Consider the following 20,946-nt stretch of genomic DNA (forward strand, 5'->3'; position numbering starts at 1 on the left):
TAACACTGATTAGGCCAACATTATCTCTGCACTGATATAGCAACAAAAAACTTTCATTTAATTCATACCAGCCCGATTTACACTGGTCATGGAAATAGTAGATATCTACTATTTCCATGCACTGGTAAGCGACCTCAAAAGTTTGTATTGCTTTGATTGCATTATCAAAATCAATCGATTGGGATACTAACTTGAGTTGACTTGAGAGTCCCAGTTATGTAATAGACGCGGTTGAATGATGGCCCGAATGATGGGCGGGACTATTTCCCATATTTGGATTCATGACGTAACTTATCGACTGGTTTGGTTTTGGTCACTGTTTATTATAATGAGGGTGCACTGCTGGGGGTAGCGAACGGATTTGTAAGGACCAACGCCTGACGGCGTTAATTATGGTGCTAAATATTGCGTTGGTCCTGTATGGACTATGTTTAGGTCCTACTTTATTGTTTTCGTAGAAACAAGTCGGTACCCGCGAGAGTCTGATGTATTTCGCTCAGGCGCTTTTAATTAATATCAGACTATACCGGGTTATGGGGCTATCATTTTCTTCGGAAGGGGAGGGGTCCCAAATTTACAAAAAGTTGGCGTCAACACTTTTTAAACACTGCAAGGTGTTTAATTTTTTAGTATACACATTCAAGGTATAGGACACCTAAACACCAAAGTAAACACATAAACACAAAGAGTAAACATTATGAGAGTATTTAGATTCTAAACATTCAACATGTTTACTTTCAAAATTGTTTAGAAAGTAAACACACCAAATGTTTACAAAGTAAACACATGTGCATTTACTTTTCGAACAATATGAAAGTAAACATGTTGAATGTTTAGAATCTAAATACTCTCATATGTTTACTCTTTGTGTTTATGTGTTTACTTTGTGTTTACTTTGGTGTTTAGGTGTCTTATACCTTTACTGTGTAAATGAAAAATTAAACACCTTGCAGTGTTTAAAAAGTGTTACAGAAACCCTAAACACTTGGATTTACAGTGTACAGGCTCATAGCATATTCATACCCAGTGATTCTAATCAGTGGCGTAGCTGGGAATTTTTCCAGGGGGGCAAGCCTGTATGGGGCGGGGGCCCAAATCCACCAAACGAAAATGGGGGTAGGTGCGAGTGGTGCGACGCACCCCCACCGAAAAGAAAGTGTACTTTCAAATATAAAAACAAAGGTAAATACGTTTAAATTTGGCAATACAGTGGCCCAAGATGGTAAACCGGGTTATTACTGAGAAACATTTGCTTTTTTATTACTAATTTGGTCTTAATAGAAATGAATTTTGGCCATGATTCTTGCTAATTTCCTGGTTAAAGTGCGCGCTTCGCGCGCACTAAAAATTTCCAATTTCATACAATTTTAGCCCAAAATTAAGGTAAATTTTACGTAAAGGCCAGTGCGCGCGAAGCGCGCAAAATTTAGCAATGTTACCATATTTCGGTCTAATCGTAAATCCGGCCCCAAGTTTGAAATAGCTTAATAACTTAATCGGCCAATTTTGTGTCGATACTGAAAATTTTCGGTTGGGGCATGCTACAAGAAACATGTCGGACACAGCCTTCTTGACCACCTTTTTCGACTTTTCTTTTTGTGTTGACCATTTTATTGTTTTAGTCAATATACTGTTCTTATAGGTGCTTTTGTGCAATTAGCATTTCAAAAGATTTATATTTCTTTGTCTTCAAGAAGTCATTACAAGTATATTGTCGAGTATATTGATAATAATCGTATGGCCCTACATATCGTAGGCCTATGGATTCCCTCTTTCTCTTTCCCTTCTCTTCCCCATCTTTTTCCTCTCTCTCCACCTTTTCTCTTTTTTCCCCACACTAGGGGGCGGGGGCCCAAATAGACAATTTTTGCCAGGCTTATTGACAATAATCGTATGGTATTGCATATATCGTATGGATTCCCTATCTCTTTTCCCTCCTCTCCCTATCTCCCCCTCTCTTTTCCCCTTCTCTCCCTCTCTTTTTTCCTCTCTCTCTCCTTTTTCCCTTTTTTTCCTTCGCTAGGGGGCGGGGGCCCAAATAGCGCTAGGGGCGCAGGGTCTGAGGGGGCGGGGCCCAAATAGACAATTTTTGCCAGCCCCCCGGCAGCTACGCCACTGATTCTACTATACTCCCACGGGTGTTATATGATGCATGAGAAATCACACATGAATAGAGAGATTGGCGATTTCAAAAGTTTTACAGGAGGATGGTCAAGCAGAATTTAATATTATGCTCCGCCTATCCGACCAGAATAGGGCATTTACAATCGGACACTTGCATCAGGCATCCGGTATCAGGAAAACTTGCATTTAAATCGGGCAACCATCATCAGCAAGTACTTTTGGATAATCGAGTACCCGGTATCAGGAAAACGTGCATTATAATCGAGTACTTGATGTTAACTTTTTGCAACTTTTGAATTAGTGAACTCTTTCGTTTAATGTATGCAAACGATCCCAATCCCTATACAAAATTGAGCACGCATGCTCGTAGCCAATTTTCATCATGACCGCAAAGAGATCAGGTTGAGTGTGTTGTTGAATTGCATTAACCAAAAAAATATTTAAAAAAAACCTTTTTTACAAATAAATCGCATACAAAATCAAAACATAGGCTACAAATCCAAAATTTTACAAAAGTCAACCTTTATATTAATAAAGCTACCGATGTGCAGGAAAAACCTCCATGGTCAAAATAACCACATACCAATATTTCAGTATATAGTAATAGTACAGGAGCAGCAACCTCAAAAAAATGACTTCGTTCACCCCAGGCCCGTCGGAACCGCTACGGCCGGTACGGCCATGGCCGTACCACTTTTCGGCCAAAAAAAAGAGAGGAAAGGAGAGAAGAGAAGAGAAAGAGAAAAAAGGAGAAAAAAGAAGAGAAAAGGAGAAGGGAAAAGGTTAAATTGCACGTATAGTAGGCCCGGATAGTAGGCCCATGCCTAAATCGCAGTCGGGTCAATCTATAGCTTATAGGCCTAGGTCTATGATTATTTTGCTTGAAGGCGGGTCCTCTGCCCAAAAGCATGTGAAAATTACGGCGGGCTCGCCGATATGCAGGGCCCGTCACATTGTCACCAAAGTCAGGCCTATTAAGACGGACTCCGTGCTGACTTCAATTCAACATCGATCCATGCATGCTTTAAATGTGAGATTCTGAGGGATAAACCCCTAGAGTACCACAAAAAGACTTGGAAGTGATGCTTGTTCTCTAATAAACTTATTTATATGTATGGAGATTTCATAAATCATTCCAAAGTCTAAAAAAATTGAAAAATCTATTAAAAAAAATATAAAAAATCTGACAAATCCCAGAAATTGAGGAGTGAGGGGACGAGAACCAAAATATTAATTTTACACGGCCTAAAGTGTCAGTGTAACATTTATAATTTAACAAATTGAGCTAGTTCGGGCCCTTTTTTGTTTTGGTAGTGTAAAAATGATGCACCAAATGGCTTCAATTGGACCTTCATTTTGCAAAATTTCCAAAACTTCTCAGGGGGTACATCCCCCTCAGACACCTCCTGCGTATACAACAAACAACTGCCCGTTTTCGTGCCTGTATTTAACACCCACCACTTGATGTTTAAACCAATAATTCATAAAATAACAGTGAAAAAATGGCCTTCAATTGGCTTGTCATTTCGTAAATTTGATATTTTCGGCTTTTTCAAACTAATACACAATAATAGTGCCAAAAGGCGTGCGCAACTTTATGTTTACATGTAAAGCAATTTCGGGTAATTTATAAAGGTCAAAACTTGTCCACGAATGGCTTCAATTGGGCCGTCATTTCGCAAATTTTCGGCCTTCTCAAACTCAAATTTTACACAATATAGTGCAAAAATAGTCCACCAAATGACTTCAATTAGGTCTTCATTTTGCAAACTTTTCTCACTTCTGACACCCGCGTGCACAACTTTATGGGTACATAATTATAAAGCAATAATTCAGACAATAAAAGTTAAAACTTGTCCACAAATGGCTTCAATTGTGCCGTCTTTTTGCAAATTTTAGGCTTTTTCAAACTAAAATTTTACACAATAATAGTGACAAAATGGTCCACCAATTGGCTTCAATTAGGTCTTCATTTTCCTAAAGTTTCTAACTTCTCAGGGGGGCACATCCCCCCTCAGACGTCGCGCAAGCATTTTTTTCTCGAAAATTGGGCTTTAAAATTTACTATCATGTGTACTGCAATCGAGTCTTATCATGAATTGGTAACATGTTTTATGGTTGATCATTCTTATTTTGAATGTCCTAGTTTTGAAGTTAAGTCCTATTAACTTACCGTTCAAATTCTATTTTCCATTTTTCAAAGTGTTGAGCTTCCCCTTCAAACCCCGCTGGGGGTTTCACCCCCAGACCCCCAAAGTGGGCCGTACCACTTTTAATTTGCTTCCGACGGGCCTGGTTCACCCTCCACTACATACAAGGTTTGACACCATAGGTAGTTAGTATGGACCCTCTAGATCACTGCTAGGTAGGTAGTGGACTCAAATTGTGGTATCACTTTTTTTTTACAGGTCATTTTATGTGTGGACGTATAATCGCATAAAATCACCAAAAATAGGACAAAATTAGGGTAGGGGAGATATAAATTCTCATAACTCAACTTTTACTCATAATAATGAATTTATTTTGGTATGAATATGTAGCTAATTGATTGTTCTAACTGCCTAGTATTATTTGAAAGCAAACCTAGGTTTCATTTGATCATGATTGGAAGTGGCCAGTCCATACACTAGTGAAAAATCAGATTTTTCACAACAATGCGCAGGGTGGGTGTTTTTGTGACATTGGCTTCAAATTTTACTATTGTGCCAATTTCTATTTTCAAAATTAATTAAGTTTCCTTTTTTTAATTTTGTTTTTAATATCAAGCATATCTAGGCAAACTTTGATGTTCTGGTTCAAATATTTATGTATGTGCATGTTTGCTTGCATGTTGGTTTGTGTTGTGTGGGTTTGGGTAGGTGTGTGTGGGTATGTGGGGGTGGGTGCGGGATGTGTATAGGGTTCAGGGTTGGGGTGTTTTACATGTTTTAATATGTCACTCGGCTGAACTATATAAGTTCTATTAACAAAATTTGTTTGTTAAGTTGCCATTCATGTAATATTTTGAATATTTATATGTGTGGGGTGAGATCAACCGCTGTTTGTCAGGAAAATAGACTGAAAATGTTAAACAAATAGTTACTTTTCCACATGTAGCAGCGTGTGTAACAATATTAAGGGGTAGGGGAAATATAAACCATCATAACTCAACTTCAACTCATGATAATGAATTCATTTTGGAATTAATATGTAGCTAATTGATTGTTCAAACGTGTTAGTATTATTTTAAAGCAAAGCAAACATTAATTGTCAGGTAGATAGCCATAAAATGTGAGAAAAGGTTACTTTTCTATGTATAACCATGTCAAATATGGCATTATTAAGGGTAGGGGAAATAAAAACCACCATAACTCAACCTTTACTCATAATAATGAATTCATTTTGGTATCAACATGTAGCTAATTGATTGTTCTAACTTTCCAGTATTATTTTTAACAGAAATATGATAAAAATGTTAATTTTCCAATGTGTAACAGCGTAAAATTTGACAATATTAAAGGTTAGGGGACGTACAAACCAACGTAACTCGACATTTATTCATTATAATTCATTCATTTTGGCATTAATATATAGCTATTTGGTTGTTGTAATCTTTTAAAGCAAAATAACCATTAATTGTTAGCTGGAAAGACATACAATGTTTAAAAAATGTCAATTTTTCATGTGTAGTACCGTAAAATATGACAATATTAAGGTGTAGGGGACATTCAAATCACCAAAGCTCAAGTTTTACTGATGAAAATGAATTCATTTTGGTAACAATATGTAGTTAATTGTTAGTTCTAACTTTCTAGTATTATTTAAAAGCAATTAAACCATTAGTTGTGAGGTAGATAGACATAAAATGTTTAAAAAATGTCAATTTTTCATGTGTAGTACCGTAAAATATGACAATATTAAGGTGTAGGGACATTCAAATCACCAAAGCTCAAGTTTTATTGATGAAAATGAATTCATTTTGGTAACAATATGTAGTTAATTGTTAGTTCTAACTTTCTAGTATTATTTAAAAGCAATTAAACCATTAGTTGTGAGGTAGATAGACATAAAATGTACGAACATGTTAATATTCAATGTCTAACAGGGTAAAATATGACAATATTAAGGGTAAGGGACATACAAATCACCAAAATACAGGTTTCACTGACGAAAATGAATTCCATTTTGGTATCAATATGTAGCTATTTGATTGTTCTCATTTTCTGGTATTATTTTAAAAACAATTAAACCATTAGTTATCAGGTAGTTAAACATACAATATGAGAAAAATGTTAATATTCAATGTCTAACAGCGTAAAATATGACAATATTAAGGGGTAGGGGACATACAAATCACCAAAACTCAAGTTTTACTGATGAAAATGAATTCATTTTGGTATCAATATGTAGCTATTTGATAGTTCTAACCTTCTAGTATTATTTTAAAAGCAATTAAGCCATTAGTTGTCCGGTAGATAGACATAAAATGTATGAAAATGTTAATATTCAATGTCTAACAGCGTAAAATATGACAATTATTAAGGGTAAGGGGACATACAAATCACCAAAACTCAAGTTTTACTGATGAAAATGAATTCATTTTGGTATCAATATGTAGCTATTTGATAGTTCTAACCTTCTAGTATTATTTTAAAAGCAATTAAGCCATTAGTTGTCCGGTAGATAGACATAAAATGTATGAAAATGTTAATATTCAATGTCTAACAGCGTAAAATATGACAATATTAAGGGGTAAGGGGACATACAAATCACCCAAACTCAAGTTTTACTGATGAAAATGAATTCATTTTGGTATCAATATGTAGCTATTTGATAGTTCTAACCTTCTAGTATTATTTTAAAAGCAATTAAGCCATTAGTTGTCCGGTAGATAGACATAAAATGCATGAAAATGTTAATATTCAATGTCTAACAGCGTAAAATATGACAATTATTAAGGGGTAAGGGGACATACAAATCACCAAAACTCAAGTTTTACTGATGAAAATGAATTAATTTTGGTATCAATATGTAGCTATTTGATAGTTCTAACCTTCTAGTATTATTTTAAAAGCAGTTAAGCCATTAGTTGTCCGGTAGATAGACATAAAATGTATGAAAATGTTAATATTCAATGTCTAACAGCGTAAAATATGACAATATTAAGGGGTAAGGGACATACAAATCACCAAAACACAGGTTTCACTGATGAAAATGAATTCCATTTTGGCATCAATATGTAGCTATTTGATAGTTCTAACTTTCTAGTATTATTTTAAAAGCAACTTAAAATTCATTAGTTGTCAGGTAGATAGACATAAAATGTATGAAAATGTTAATATTCAATGTCTAACAGCGTAAAATATGACAATATTAAGGGGTAAGGGGACATACAAATCACCAAAACACAAGTTTCACTGACGAAAATCAATTCCATTTTGGCATCAATATGTAGCTATTTGATTGTTCTCATTTTCTGGCATTATTTTAAAAGCAATTAAGTTTCCCACGAGGGGTTGAAGGTCATAATGGGGCCAATACTAAAAAATTATCCTATCATGTTGTAATGTTGTAATCTCAAAATGTTCCTCTCATCGCTAACGAATTATAAAAAAGACAATTGTCATAGTTCTACGAAGCTTAGTTCAGGGGTTATAACGTCGAATATATCAATATCATAAATAAAGGTCAAATTTTTAAAATGGTCCAATTGCACCAATTAACGTAAGAAACCTCAATCGTATACTACATTCAAATTTTGGTGCAACGATTTGTATTCCTGTGTTCCCCTTCACAGTTAATGCTGCCAAAGTTGAGTTATGGTAATATTTCCCCTACCCTTAATATTATCATATTTGACACTGTTACACATGGAAGTTTTTTCTCACATTTCCTTTGTATCTACATAACAACTAATGATACCAGAACGTTCGATGAATTCATTATCAAGAGTAAAAGTTGAGTTATGGGAGTTTATATTTCCCTACCTTGATATTGTCATATTTAGGGACCGTTCACAAACACTTGTAAGGGGGGCCTGATGCAAAAGGGGTCTGAAATTTTTTACCCTCCTAAGGGGGGGGCCTGAAAAAAATGATCAAAAATTTTCGTGGAAAAATTGAGTTTATATGATTTTCTAGTTCTATAGGGTTGACCCATAATGTTCATGTCAAAAAGGGGGCCCTACAATTTTTGAGGTCTGTAAAGGGGGGGGGGCGAAAGAATATTTTGCGATGACATTTTTTTGCATCAGGCCCCTCCCCCTTACAAGTGTTTGGGAACGGTCTATTACGCTGCTAGATATAGAAAATGACTTCTTCTGACAGTTTCTGTGTATCTACCTGACAACTAATGATCGCTTTGTTTATAGAAAGTTAGAACAGCCAATCAGATACATTTTGATACCAAGATGAAATCATTTTCATGAGTAAAAGTTGAGTTATGGCAGTTATATATTTCCCATACCCCTTAATATTGTCATTTTATGCTGTTAGACATAGAAAAATTACCTTTTCCTCACAGTTTCTGTATACTGCCTGACAAATAATGGTCGCTTTGCTTTAAAATAATACTAGAAAGCTAGACCAATCACTTGGATATATTTTGATACCAAGATGAATTCATTTTCATGAGTAAAAGTTGAGTTCTGGCAGTTTACATTTCCCTACCCCATAATATTGTCATATTTACGCTGTTAGACATAGAATATTTACCCTTTCCTCACAGTTACTGTGTATCTACCTGACAACTAATGATCGCTTTGCTTTGAAATAATACTAGAAAGTTAGAACAATCACTTAAATACATTTTGATACCAAGATGAATTCATTTTCATGAGTAAAAGTTGAGCTGTGGCAGTTTATATTTCCCCTACCCCTTAATAATGTCATATTTATTTATGCTGTTAGACATAGAATAGTTACCTTTTCCTCACAAATACTGTGTATCTACCTGACAAATAATGGTCGCTTTGCTTTAAAATATTACTAGAAAGTTAGAACAATCACTTAGATACATTTTGATACCAAGATGAATTCATTTTCATGAGTAAAAGTTGAGTTATGGCAGTTGTACATTTCCCCTACCCCCTTAATATTGTCATTTTACGCTGTTAAACATAGAAAATTTACCTTTTCCTCACAGTTTCTGTATATCTGCCTGACAAATAATGGTCGCTTTGCTTTAAGATAATACTAGAAAGCTAGACCAATAACTTGGATATATTTTGATACCAAGATGAATTCATTTTCATGAGTAAAATTTGAGTTATGACAGTTTACATTTCCCCTACCTCGTAATATTGTCATCTTCACGCTGTTAGACATAGAAAAGATACCTTTTCCTCACAGTTTCTGTATATCTGTCTGACAACTAATGGTTGCTTTGCTTTAAAATGATACTAGAAAGTTAAGAACAATCACTTAGATACATTTTGATACCAAGATGAATTCATTTTCATGAGTAAAAGTTGAGTTATGCCAGTTTATATTTCCCCTACCCCTTAATATTGTCATATTTACGCTGTTAGACATAGAAAACGTACCCTTTTCTCACAGTTTCTGTGTATCTACCTGACAACTAATGGTCGCTTTGCTTTAAAATAATACAAAAAGTTAGAACAATCAATTAGATATACATATTAAATTGAATTGAATAGAATTAATACCAAGATGAAGTCAATATCATGAGTAAAATATTGATTTCTGATGATTTATTTCCCCTACCCTTAATATTTTTCTATGTTATGCTGATATACGAGGGAAATCAACATCAGTTTTTGTTGGGTTTTTTGTTTTTTTTAAACATTTTTTGTCTTTTTCCCAGTGGTTACACACGTCCTACACATAAATATTCACATCAATGGAAACTTAACGGATTTTGTAAAGTTGGTGCAGTGAAGTGACATATTAAGACATGTACACACACATTCATCCCCTCACCCCCACACATACCCTATGTACACCCAGCACCCCCCCCCACACACACACACCTCGTCCCACAGACACCCCAACGAACTCATACATATTATAATGATTGGAACTGTTACAATAATGTTTCCCTTGATATGCTTAACATTAAAAACAAAATTAAACATTAAAATTTAAATTAAAAAATTAAAAATGGAAACTGAATCAATTTTGAAAATATAAAGTGGTATAGTTGTGAGATTTGAGGCCAATGTCAAACTTTACACATATGGTTTAAAAAATCAGATTACCACTCATTTATGGACTATATACTTCCAAATATGATCAAATGAAACCTGTTTTTGTTTAAAAATAATACTAGAAAGTTAGGAAAATCATTTAGCTACATATTGATACCAAAATGAATTCAAAATCATGAGTAAAAGTTGAGTTATGGGAATTTATATCTCCCCTACCCCTTAATTTTGTCCTATTTTTGGTGATTTTATGCGATTATACGTCCATACATAAAATGACCTGTAAAAAAAAGTGATACCACAATTTGAGTCCACTACCTACCTAGCAGTGATCTAGAGGGTCCATACTAACTACCTATGGTGTCAAACCTTGTATGTAGTGGAGGGTGAACCAAGTCCTTATTTAGGCCCCCTGTGGGATCTTGCTCCTGGACTATAACATTTACACTTTCTTCAGTGATTTCAAATTAACGCCGCACTGCGGCAAGTATGAATTACGTTGACGTGCTTTCAAGCTGCTTGTCTGTCTAAACGCTTTGTAACATATACTTTACATTTGAAAGACTTCTCTCTTGTATGAGACCGTTTATAATGTATCAAGTTAGCTGACTGTGAAGCAGGCTTTATTGTAAAATTTGCAAGGCTTAATTACCTTTCTATGAATATGTGCATGCATTTTCAAGTTACTTGAAAATTTCCATTTGAAAGGCTTCACTTTTGAACGAATACGTTCATATACTGAAGCTTTTGTTAGACATTTTACATTTGGAAGGCTTCTCTATTGTACGAATACATTCATTATCAATTGAAATGATCATGTGAAGCCTTATACATGTTATAATTGTTACAAATTTACATTTAAATGGCTTTCCTTTTGTATGACCAACTTCATGTGTCGTTACTTGGTCATGTGAAGCCTTTGTTACAAACTTAACATTTGGAAAGGTTTCTCTTTTGTATGTGTACGTGTATGTCGTTTCAAGTGACTTGAGCGTGTGAACCCTTTATTACAAACTTTACACGTGAAAGGCTTCTCTTTAGTATGAATACGCTCATGATCTTTCCTGTGGCTTGACTTTGCGAAGCCTTTGTTACAAAATGTGCATTTGAAAGGCTTCTCTTTTGTATGAATGCGTTCATGTTCTTTCAGGTTACTTGACCATGTGAAGCACTTGTTACAAACTTTGCACGTGAAAGGCTTCACTTTAGTGTGAATACGTTCATGTTCTTTCCAGTGACCTGACTGTGTGAAGCCTTTGTTACAAAATTTACATTTAAAAGGCTTCTTTTTAGTATGAATACGTCCATGTATTTTCAGAGTATCTAACCGTGTGAAGCCTGTGTTACAAAATTTACATTTGAAAGGCTTCTCTTTTGAATGAATACGTTCATGTCTCTTCAGGGCATTTGACCATGTGAAGCTTTTGTTACAAAATTTGCATTTGAAAGGCTCCTCTTGATTATGATTACGTCCATGTATTTTCAGAGTATCTAACCGTGTGAAGCCTTTGTTACAAAATTTACATTTGAAAGGCTTCTCTTGGGTATGAATACGTCCATGTATTTTCAGAGTATCTAACCGTGTGAAGCCTTTGTTACAAAATTTACATTTGAAAGGCTTCTCTTTTGAATGAATACGCTCATGTTCTTTCCAGTGACCTGACCGTGTGAAGCCTTTGTTACAAAATTTACATTTGAAAGGCTTCTCTTGAGTATGAATACGTTCATGCCTTTTCAGGCAACCTGACTGTGCGAAGCCTCTGTTACAAAATTTGCATTTGTAAGGCTTCTCTTGAGTATGAATACGTTCATGCGTTTTCAGGCAATCTGACTGTGCGAAGCCTCTGTTACAAAATTTGCATTTGAAAGGCTTTTCTTGAGTATGAATACGTTCATGCCTTTTCAGAGTATCTAACCGTGTGAAGCCTGTGTTACAAATTTTACATTTGAAAGGCTTCTCTTTTGAATGAGTACGTTCATGTCTTTTCAGGGCATCTGACCGTGTGAAGCATTTGTTACAAAATTTGCATTTGAAAGGCTCCTCTTTATTATGAATACGTTCATGTTCATTCCTGATGCTTGACTGTGTAAAGCCCTTGTTAGAAAATTTGCATTTGAAAGGCTCCACTTTTGAATGAGTACGCCCATGTCTTTTCAGGTCATATGACCGTGTGAAGGCTTTGTTACAAAGCCTACATTTGAAACGCCTCTCAGTATGCAATGTTTTATCATTGGTGTTACTGCTCTCTTGACAAGATGCTTCTGAAGCAATGGAAGACTCGGGAACTTTTTCATTACAGTACTTGGAAGACGTTTGGCAATCCTTTTGCTGCTCACGCACAATATGTTTTTCACCTACCAGTTCACGTGATTCATGTGTTTCACAGCATGTCTTACTGAGCTTAGGAATCCCATCATCACTCCTTTTCTGACCATTTAGGTGATTCTTCTTTAACTGAATGGACTGTCCACGCCTAGATATATTGTTATCCTTTCCCTTCTTCTGCTGCTTACCCTTTCTCTTCCTTCCTAACACCTTCTTTCTATTATGTGCACTTCTTGTTCTCCTCCCTATCTTGGGAATAGGTACATACACCACTTTGCTCTTATAGTCATACCAGTAAGGACGAATCCGCATTTCATGATGCCTTATATGGAATAAATACCTGAACACATCGTTGTAGAATCTCCTTCTGCAATATTGACATACGTGTGGCATAAGGTAGTCCCACTCTCGTGGACGTCTTTTCACAGGCATTATTCTGTAATAAAACAAAACGAAAAAGATTAGACTACATGCACTGAACACAAATTCCAACGAATATAACTCTAAATGATGTGGAAACCTTATGAGAGGGCCTGTATTTTGGATCAGAAACAATCTTCAGTGGATGGAACATTAAACTCTTTTTTTAATAAGATGCCAGATATTATTCACTTTGTATTTCATAGTTCCTGGTTGATAGTCAGCTCTTGACTCACTTAAAACGGCGGAGTCAAAATATCAACCCTGTTAATAGTTTTATTGAACCCTATTTTGTGGTTAAATCAACCACGATCGGAGTCATTTTCTGTTGTTCGACATCATGTTAAATTGACCCCTAAAAGGATCATATTTAAATGACCTCAAGTAAAATCACTTTTCAACCCACGTTCCGGGGTCATTTTCTAATCAGGACCCCTCATACAAATGCGCCCGATATAATCATTGGTAACTCATTACTACAACAATAGAGAGCTTGCGAAATGAAGTTACTTTAACTTTAACTTTAACGTCTAGAGGATTATAGAGGATTATGTATTCAAAACCACTCTGCCATTAAAAGCTATTAAAGCCGCTTGAAGTTAAAGTTAACGTCAGAATCTATAGTGTGCCGTAAATTATGATGAAAATACGTCATAATTAAAACAATGGTTTGCATATTTCCTCATAGACTACATAATTACCACTTATGTATTGTCTAGTTAATAGACCAATTATTGGAAATCTAATTTGGTTTGGGTAAAAAACATGCCACATGATGCTAAAATTACTGATTGAATTAGATCAAAATAAATTTTGTTCCAAACGTCACACTTGATATATACATTTGTGTGTGCTCATGACGTACACCAAATCAGCTTGCGGAACCAAGTTTTTGGCTTGACTTCAACGCCAAGGGGATTAAGTTCTAGTAAAATGGACTGATTTTACGCGACCCAGCAGTGTAGTGAACTTCTGCGAATTGCAGCTACTGTGAACATTTTTTTACAACGTTGCGTGTCTTATAATTACACCTCTATATAACCAAATATGTTTGTACTGTTCAGGTATTTTATTTAATTATTATTTTATTCATTTAGGCCTACATTATGCACCCCAATTCAGCAGAAATACGCATATTATAGGCCTATGGGTATTGTATGTCAACCAAATTATTCATTATTAAAAGAGGAGGCCTATTTGTTACAAAAAATAAGAATGTCAGAAAAGGAGCATCCAGAAATATGTTGGTTGAAATTCAAAATTCTGGGAGTTTTTAAAGAACAAAATGAGGATCATTCGGGGAGATATATTTAATTCGATCAGAATGCAAAGAGGAGTCCTTGCCCTCCTAAAAGAAAACTCCTGGCAACGCCACTGGGGAGTGGGAAAGTGAGGATAGATGAATAGATGGAGGGAGGGATGATATGGAGAGGTGGTGATGGTGGTGGGGGGGGCTAGGGAGAGCAAACAGATAAAATGGGCTTGTGTCCTGATGGAAATATAAAATTGACAAAGCTGACGTTTACTGGAATAATAATTGAGCTTTTATTATAATAATCCGGGACAATAATAGGCATATCACAAGAATATTTAATTGAAACATGTTTAGAAGTATAATATTAGCGTATAGCTCATAACATAGGCCTAATTCCCATTGCATTGGTCATCGCCAAGAGATGTAATCCATGTTTATTCAAACTAAACGCCTATTGTAATAAGTGTTACCAACAAACCACTTCAGCAAACAAAAGGGAGAAATTTGATGCAGTCGCTTTTACATACCCTTCTTTTGATCACCCATTGATACACTTCCCCTAGTTTAAACAACAAGACGCTGTTGGTACAGAAACCAATCTGACGTTCGCGTTGAAGTGAAGTTGAGCAAGAAATCGAATCGATATTTTTGAAGTTGCCGTTAAAGTTCCAGTAACTTCATTCCGCAAGCTCTCTATTGACTTTCAGCTGGACTTTACATACCCTGACCCCGCTCCGCCCGACAAATTTCCCTCTGATGCTGGTTACCGTGATATTTTAGAGTTTTTACCATAGTGTTGCTTCCCCCGTCCCCTCTTGAAAAAAAATCCCCGTTATACCACTACGTTATGGGCAATAAGTCTCAACCTGAGCAAGCCGACCTTCTTGGCCCGACCAGTGCACTCATAGAAATTGTTCGTTGGCATTACTCAGTAAGTTGATGCAACTTTTACACTATTTTTGAGTTGTCCAAACTTACTCCTGACCCATTCCATGTCAACTCCAGGGATGTGCACCGCAGCACCTCTTCAATTTTTTTCTTTTTTCTGTGTGGTGGTAGATATTGATGAGAAAGTAAAATCTTGAAAAATGGAGCTTCATACTCCATTTCGTTTTTCCGTGGCATCAATTTGAAATTTAGGGGGGGTCAGCGTAAAAAATGTGTCGCAACGCGAAAGACAACGTTTGGAGGTCCATAAATGTATAAAGGGAACCATTTACAACTTTGAAAAGTATGTATTCTGGGGTACTTATTTGTGTAGAATTCAAATCTGGCATCAGAAAACTTGTAACTCCTTTACTTTAAAAGATATAGGGCCCTCAAAATGCAACTTCGTCCATCCAGGACCAACTTTGGGGGGTCAAAACTCCAAAAGTAAAAATAATTTTACTGTCCATTTTTTCGCCAGTCAGAGCCCTTTGGTATGACATTACTCTTATCCAATATTGAGCCTATTAGAATACTTTTAGCTGAGATATTACCCATGCAAAACCCCAATTGTACATGGAGAATGCAAACCTTACTGATGTGTTGAAGCCATCGAGTCCCAAAGCCAATATCTCTCAGAAATGTTGTCCAAGGACATATTTTCAACATACCTGAAGTTGATGGTGGATCAAAATGCCTGACATTGGTTTTCAGGGGGGTCAAAATGTACAAAAATGTACAATTGGGGTTTTGCATGGGTAATATCTCAGCTAAAAATATTATAATAGGCTCAATATTTGTTAAGAGTAATGTCCTACCAAAGGGCTCTGACTGGCATAAAAATGGACAAAAAATTATTTTTACTTTTGGAGTTTTGACCCCCCAAAGTTGGTCCCGAATGGACGAAGTTGCATTTTGAGGGCCCTATATCTTTTAAAGTAAAGGAGTTACAAGTTTTCTAATGCCAGATTTGAATTCTACACAAATAAGTACCCCAGGATACATACTTTTCAAAGTTGTAAATGGTTCCCTTTATACATTTATGGACCTCCAAACATCGTCTTTCGCGTTGCGACACATTTTTTACGCTGACCCCTCTAAATTTCAAATTGATGCCACGGGAAAACAAAATGGAGTATGAAGCTCAAATTTTCGGGATTTTACTTTCTCATCAATATCTACCACCACACAAAAAGAAGAAAATTGAAGAGGTGCTGCGGTGCACATCCCTGGAGTTGGCATGGAATGGGCCTCCTTTTGAATTGCGCCAACAAGGCGAACAAGTCATGTCTATGAGTGTGAGATACTACCCAGACTAAATTTAAGTATCAATCTAACTAATTAACTTAAGCTGGGCTCAAAAATAAACTCACAATTTTTTACATAGGACCCATTCCATGTCAACTCCAGGGATGTGCACCGCAGCACCTCTTCAATTTTTTTCTTTTTCTGTGTGGTGGTAGATATTGATGAGAAAGTAAAATTAGTTAGGTTTGCATTCTCCATAGACTTGTACATAAAGTCATTATACATGTGAAATCAAAAATGTGTACAACTCTATGGAGTAGGCTAACCTAAGTGATGTGTTGAAGCCATCGAGACCCCAAGCCAATATCTCTCAGAAATGTTGTCCACGGACATATCTTCAACATACCTGAAGTTGATGGTGGGTCAAATTGTCTGACATTGGTTTTCAGGGGGGTCCAAATGTACAAAAAAATGTACAATTGGGGTTTTGCATGGGTAATATCTCAGCTAAAAGTATTCTAATAGGCTCAATATTGGATAAGAGTAATGTCCCATCAAAGGGCTCTGACTGGCAAAAAAATGGACAATAAAATTATTTTTACTTTTGGAGTTCTGACCCCCCAAAGTTGGGCCTGGATGGACGAAGTTGCATTTTGAGAGCCCTATATCTTTTAAAGTAAAGGAGTTACAAGTTTTCTGATGCCAGATTTGAATTCTACACAAATAAGTATCCCAGGATACATACTTTTCAAAGTTGTAAAGGGTTCCTTTATACATTTATGGACCTCCAAACGTCGTCTTTCGCGTTACGACACATTTTTATGCTGACCCCTAAATTTCAAATTGATGCCACGGGAAAACGAAATGGAGTATGAAGCTCAAATTTTCGGGATTTTACTTTCTCATCAATATCTACCACCACACAGAAAAAGAAAAAATTGAAGAGGTGCTGCGGTGCACATCCCTGGAGTTGACATGGAATGGGTCATAGTCATATCTTGACAATCTGTTCATCAAAATGAACCAAAATTACACACAGGCTTACTTCAATACTCTAGTCTAATGACATGTCAAATATCCAAACGATTACCTACTGACGCAACTGAAAAATGCATGGAACCGCTTGTTGCATAACATGTCACAGCCTGGTAAATTCACCAGCATAATAATAGAGTTACGTGAAGCAGTTTAATAGAACAAATGAAAGTATTCGTGAGAGAGTGGTGCACACCGTCAACATCCCTATATCTTCGTGTTAAAAATTGCCGTGGTAGTACGATAAATCCTCACGTTTTTCAACAACTACGCATGGTGATTTTGAGCTATTTTGTTCGAGATAGGCCGTGCGACTCAGGCTATGCATACAATTTGAGATTTTGAGAGCCGGCCACACTGTTTCTATTCTATGTTTTACGATTTTCGCATGATCAGTATATGGCTGGCCGTAACCGCCACAACGTGGAGCTGCTACGCGTAGCTTACTTTTCGCTTCGCGGAGCTAAATTGACCAATCATGTTAGATCTTTTCATTACGCGGAGCCAGTTGATGCATCATCGTTCCAGAGAGAGAAAACTCTTGCCAAAAGTAATGTTTACTATGTGGATTTTAAATGAATCGAATGTAAATAAACCACAAACAGTTGTACAGGATCAATACCATTGTTTGATTAGTGTATAGTCAATGTTACCTTGCATGCATGTGCCATGTGTGTGGCGTGTTTGTTTGTTTGTCTACTGTGTCAGGCCAGGATCACTGACACCCACGGTACTGATACTGTCATACTATCACGGTGATCATATTGTTGAATGTTGTTGACTTTAAAATAATCATGATGCAGTCATGTCTACAGTAGAATTCACCACGACCTTTGAAGGACTTAAACCCCATTAAAAGCTATTAAACCAAGATAACACTCAATGAAAACAGCTCAACTATGTTACATCAGATCTTCTCTGGTTAAATACACACTGCACTTGTGTCTGTTTTACCTGTGCAATGAACAATGAGCTGGTATTATAGTTTCAGTTGGGTGAATGATTATAAAGCGAACGCAAGGTAACAATACTGTCTGGGCTTTTGTTTACGAAATGAGACAATAGTCTGCTTATTGTTAACCAGCGTTCTTGAAAATGAGAAGCATAATGGTTTGCAGACTTAACACGGTTTAGAAATAATTTGTTCATATTTTTTGGTGTTATCTGTCGTTTATATATCCTTGCTAAAACACAAAAGTACCAATATTTCCAAACACCTAAATTAGCTAAAAATTTAGGAAATGTTACAAAACTATATTTTCTAGAATTTCAGAGAATACTTTAAATATTGACTGGTTATTTTTTACACAGTGACGTCATATAGGCAATGGCATAATACTTCTAACATACACTAGGTCACGCGTCAATGGTGAGCGCACTGAGTATTGTGTATAGGAAAACGGGCAGTACCGTAACTACAGTATGTATGGCCTACTACTAGTATATTAAGTAAATCCGAACTGGTTTGCTGAAGGTCGAATTCCGCAGGCCACGCCGCGCAAGATGTACAAATCAGCTCCCGGCGTACACTGCAGATCGCAGAATTGTGTGCATGGTTTACCACCACTCTGCCTAGCTATATAGTTGTGTACAATACTGTATGAGTTTCTTGTGAGTGCATGTCCATCTTAATAATAAGTCGGTTCGTACTTTTCATAAATTACTTTTTGAATCATAACTATCGTGACCGAGGATATCTTGCAACTACGTGAAGCTCGTCTGGCAAATTCTTAATGACTAAATTCGCTTCACGTAATGAGTAAGTCGTACTTGATTGGTCAGTTTTACCTCCGAGTAATGAAAAACTCTAACATGATTGGTCAATTTGGCTCCACGGAACAAAAAGTCAGCTACGCGTAGCAGCTCCACGTTGTGGCGGTTGCGGCCTACCATATCAGTATCCCATATGATATTTCTATTGTAAGAAAATTTTATTTGTTGTCACGTAAATCACAGGTTTCGTTTAAATGTACTAACTGGAAATTAAATGTACTAATTAGTGAGGACCGGTATTTTGCTGTGGATATGTTTAACTGCAATTTGCGGGTAAAAATTTGAAATCCTGGGTAAAAATTGTGATCATATTCAACTCTTTGAGAAATAATAATATAAAGGAATGTATGTAAAATCCAGCTGCAATACAATGTACATTATTGACACACTATCACGCTTTCATCTTCGTCAATAATAGAATAATCGATTTCAATCGAATTGAATGCATGAGTTTGTAGTTGACTACTGAGCGACCTAAGCGATCGATTGCTAGCCAATCAGATAGAACTCCTTTTCTTGCGTTCAGTGAAATACCACTCGCCTGTCGCTCACTACCACTCGCCCGTCGCTCACCAACGGAGTATTAAATTTATATTTATCGTATAGGACGTCGACGGTGTGTGGTGTGGCGTACAGGGGTGTGTCCGTGTTCGCCTGATCGGTGTGCGTTTTATATCTGTTCGATATCCGTTGGGTACGAGTGTTATTTTTGTGAGGGAATCCTGAGACAGGAAAGTCCACATTGCTGTTACAATTACTTTACACACAATCATATCCAATGGGGTGTGACGCGTCCAGGAAACTGTTCCAACTTCCATGTCCGTGTATTTTGCTGTAACAGTTGTGCAACTGCTACGTACGTTACTGACATGTGTTTAGAGTATAGTATTGAAGTAACCCTGTGTGTAATTGTGGTTCACTTTGATGGACATGATTTTAAGACATGACCGTGTGAAAAATCATAAGGTTTTTTTTGAGCCCAGTTTATATGATTTTGGTCAAATTTAATACTTGCCAAAAATTATTACATAAATAATGTTAGTAACAACTAACATGACTAAGGCGGTTTACTGATTACTTTTTAAAGCCAAAAAATTAGGTCATATGGAAGAAAGCCGGCTTGAGCTCTATGGGGGAATTCGCGAATAAAAAATGGGATACCGTTCGCAGTTTTTGCGTAGCTATTTCCATATAATAATATGCATATGCAGCTCACGAAGTACGAAAAAAACCCAAAACGGAATGATCACTGATAGCATGATACTTACATTGCAATTTTCAAGTGTCAGTCCTCAGTACATAGTTTTTTACAATACATGATGCAGCTCTAGACCTGATGTGTTAGCTTACGGTTGCTGTTGAGCTGAACTGGCAGTGGCAGAACACTATACAATCTATTTATGTTGTACAATATTGACTGTACTTTGGGTTGTATTGTGGTCAATAAGCTTCAATACACGATCCTTAAGACACATACAAAATCGATATATCGGTCAATCGACCAGACCTTAACAGCTCCACAGTCACACCAGTTTATCCAGATTTTTATCTCGATGGTTTAAGGGGTACTACGCCCCTATGGGAAATTCGTGTATTTTTACATTTTTCTCAAAAAATAATAACACAATGGTAACAAAAGTTATGTATATTATTGGGGCAAGGAATCCAATTACTACACTGAAATTTCAGTGACTC

General features: G+C 36.3%; 1 protein-coding gene across 1 annotated transcript; it reads right to left on the reverse strand.

The window, feature by feature from the left end:
* Positions 1-10,707: 10,707 nt before the first annotated feature.
* On the reverse strand, positions 10,708-20,658 carry LOC140140825 (uncharacterized). Its single transcript, XM_072162581.1, has 2 exons — positions 20,520-20,658; positions 10,708-13,029 (listed from the first exon to the last, which is right to left on the reverse strand). Exon 2 carries the CDS (start codon positions 13,023-13,025, stop codon positions 11,190-11,192), a length of 1,836 nt encoding a protein of 611 aa, XP_072018682.1. The 5' UTR covers positions 13,026-13,029; positions 20,520-20,658; the 3' UTR covers positions 10,708-11,189.
* Between the last annotated feature and the right edge of the window lie 288 nt (positions 20,659-20,946).

Source organism: Amphiura filiformis, chromosome 19 (genome assembly GCF_039555335.1).
Source record: "Amphiura filiformis chromosome 19, Afil_fr2py, whole genome shotgun sequence".
Classification (NCBI taxonomy): Eukaryota; Metazoa; Echinodermata; class Ophiuroidea; order Amphilepidida; family Amphiuridae; genus Amphiura; species Amphiura filiformis.

Excerpts from the sequence above, each read along its gene's own strand:
- LOC140140825 (XM_072162581.1), bottom strand. The coding sequence starts at position 13,025 with ATGCCTGTGAAAAGACGTCCACGAGAGTGGGACTACCTTATGCCACAC.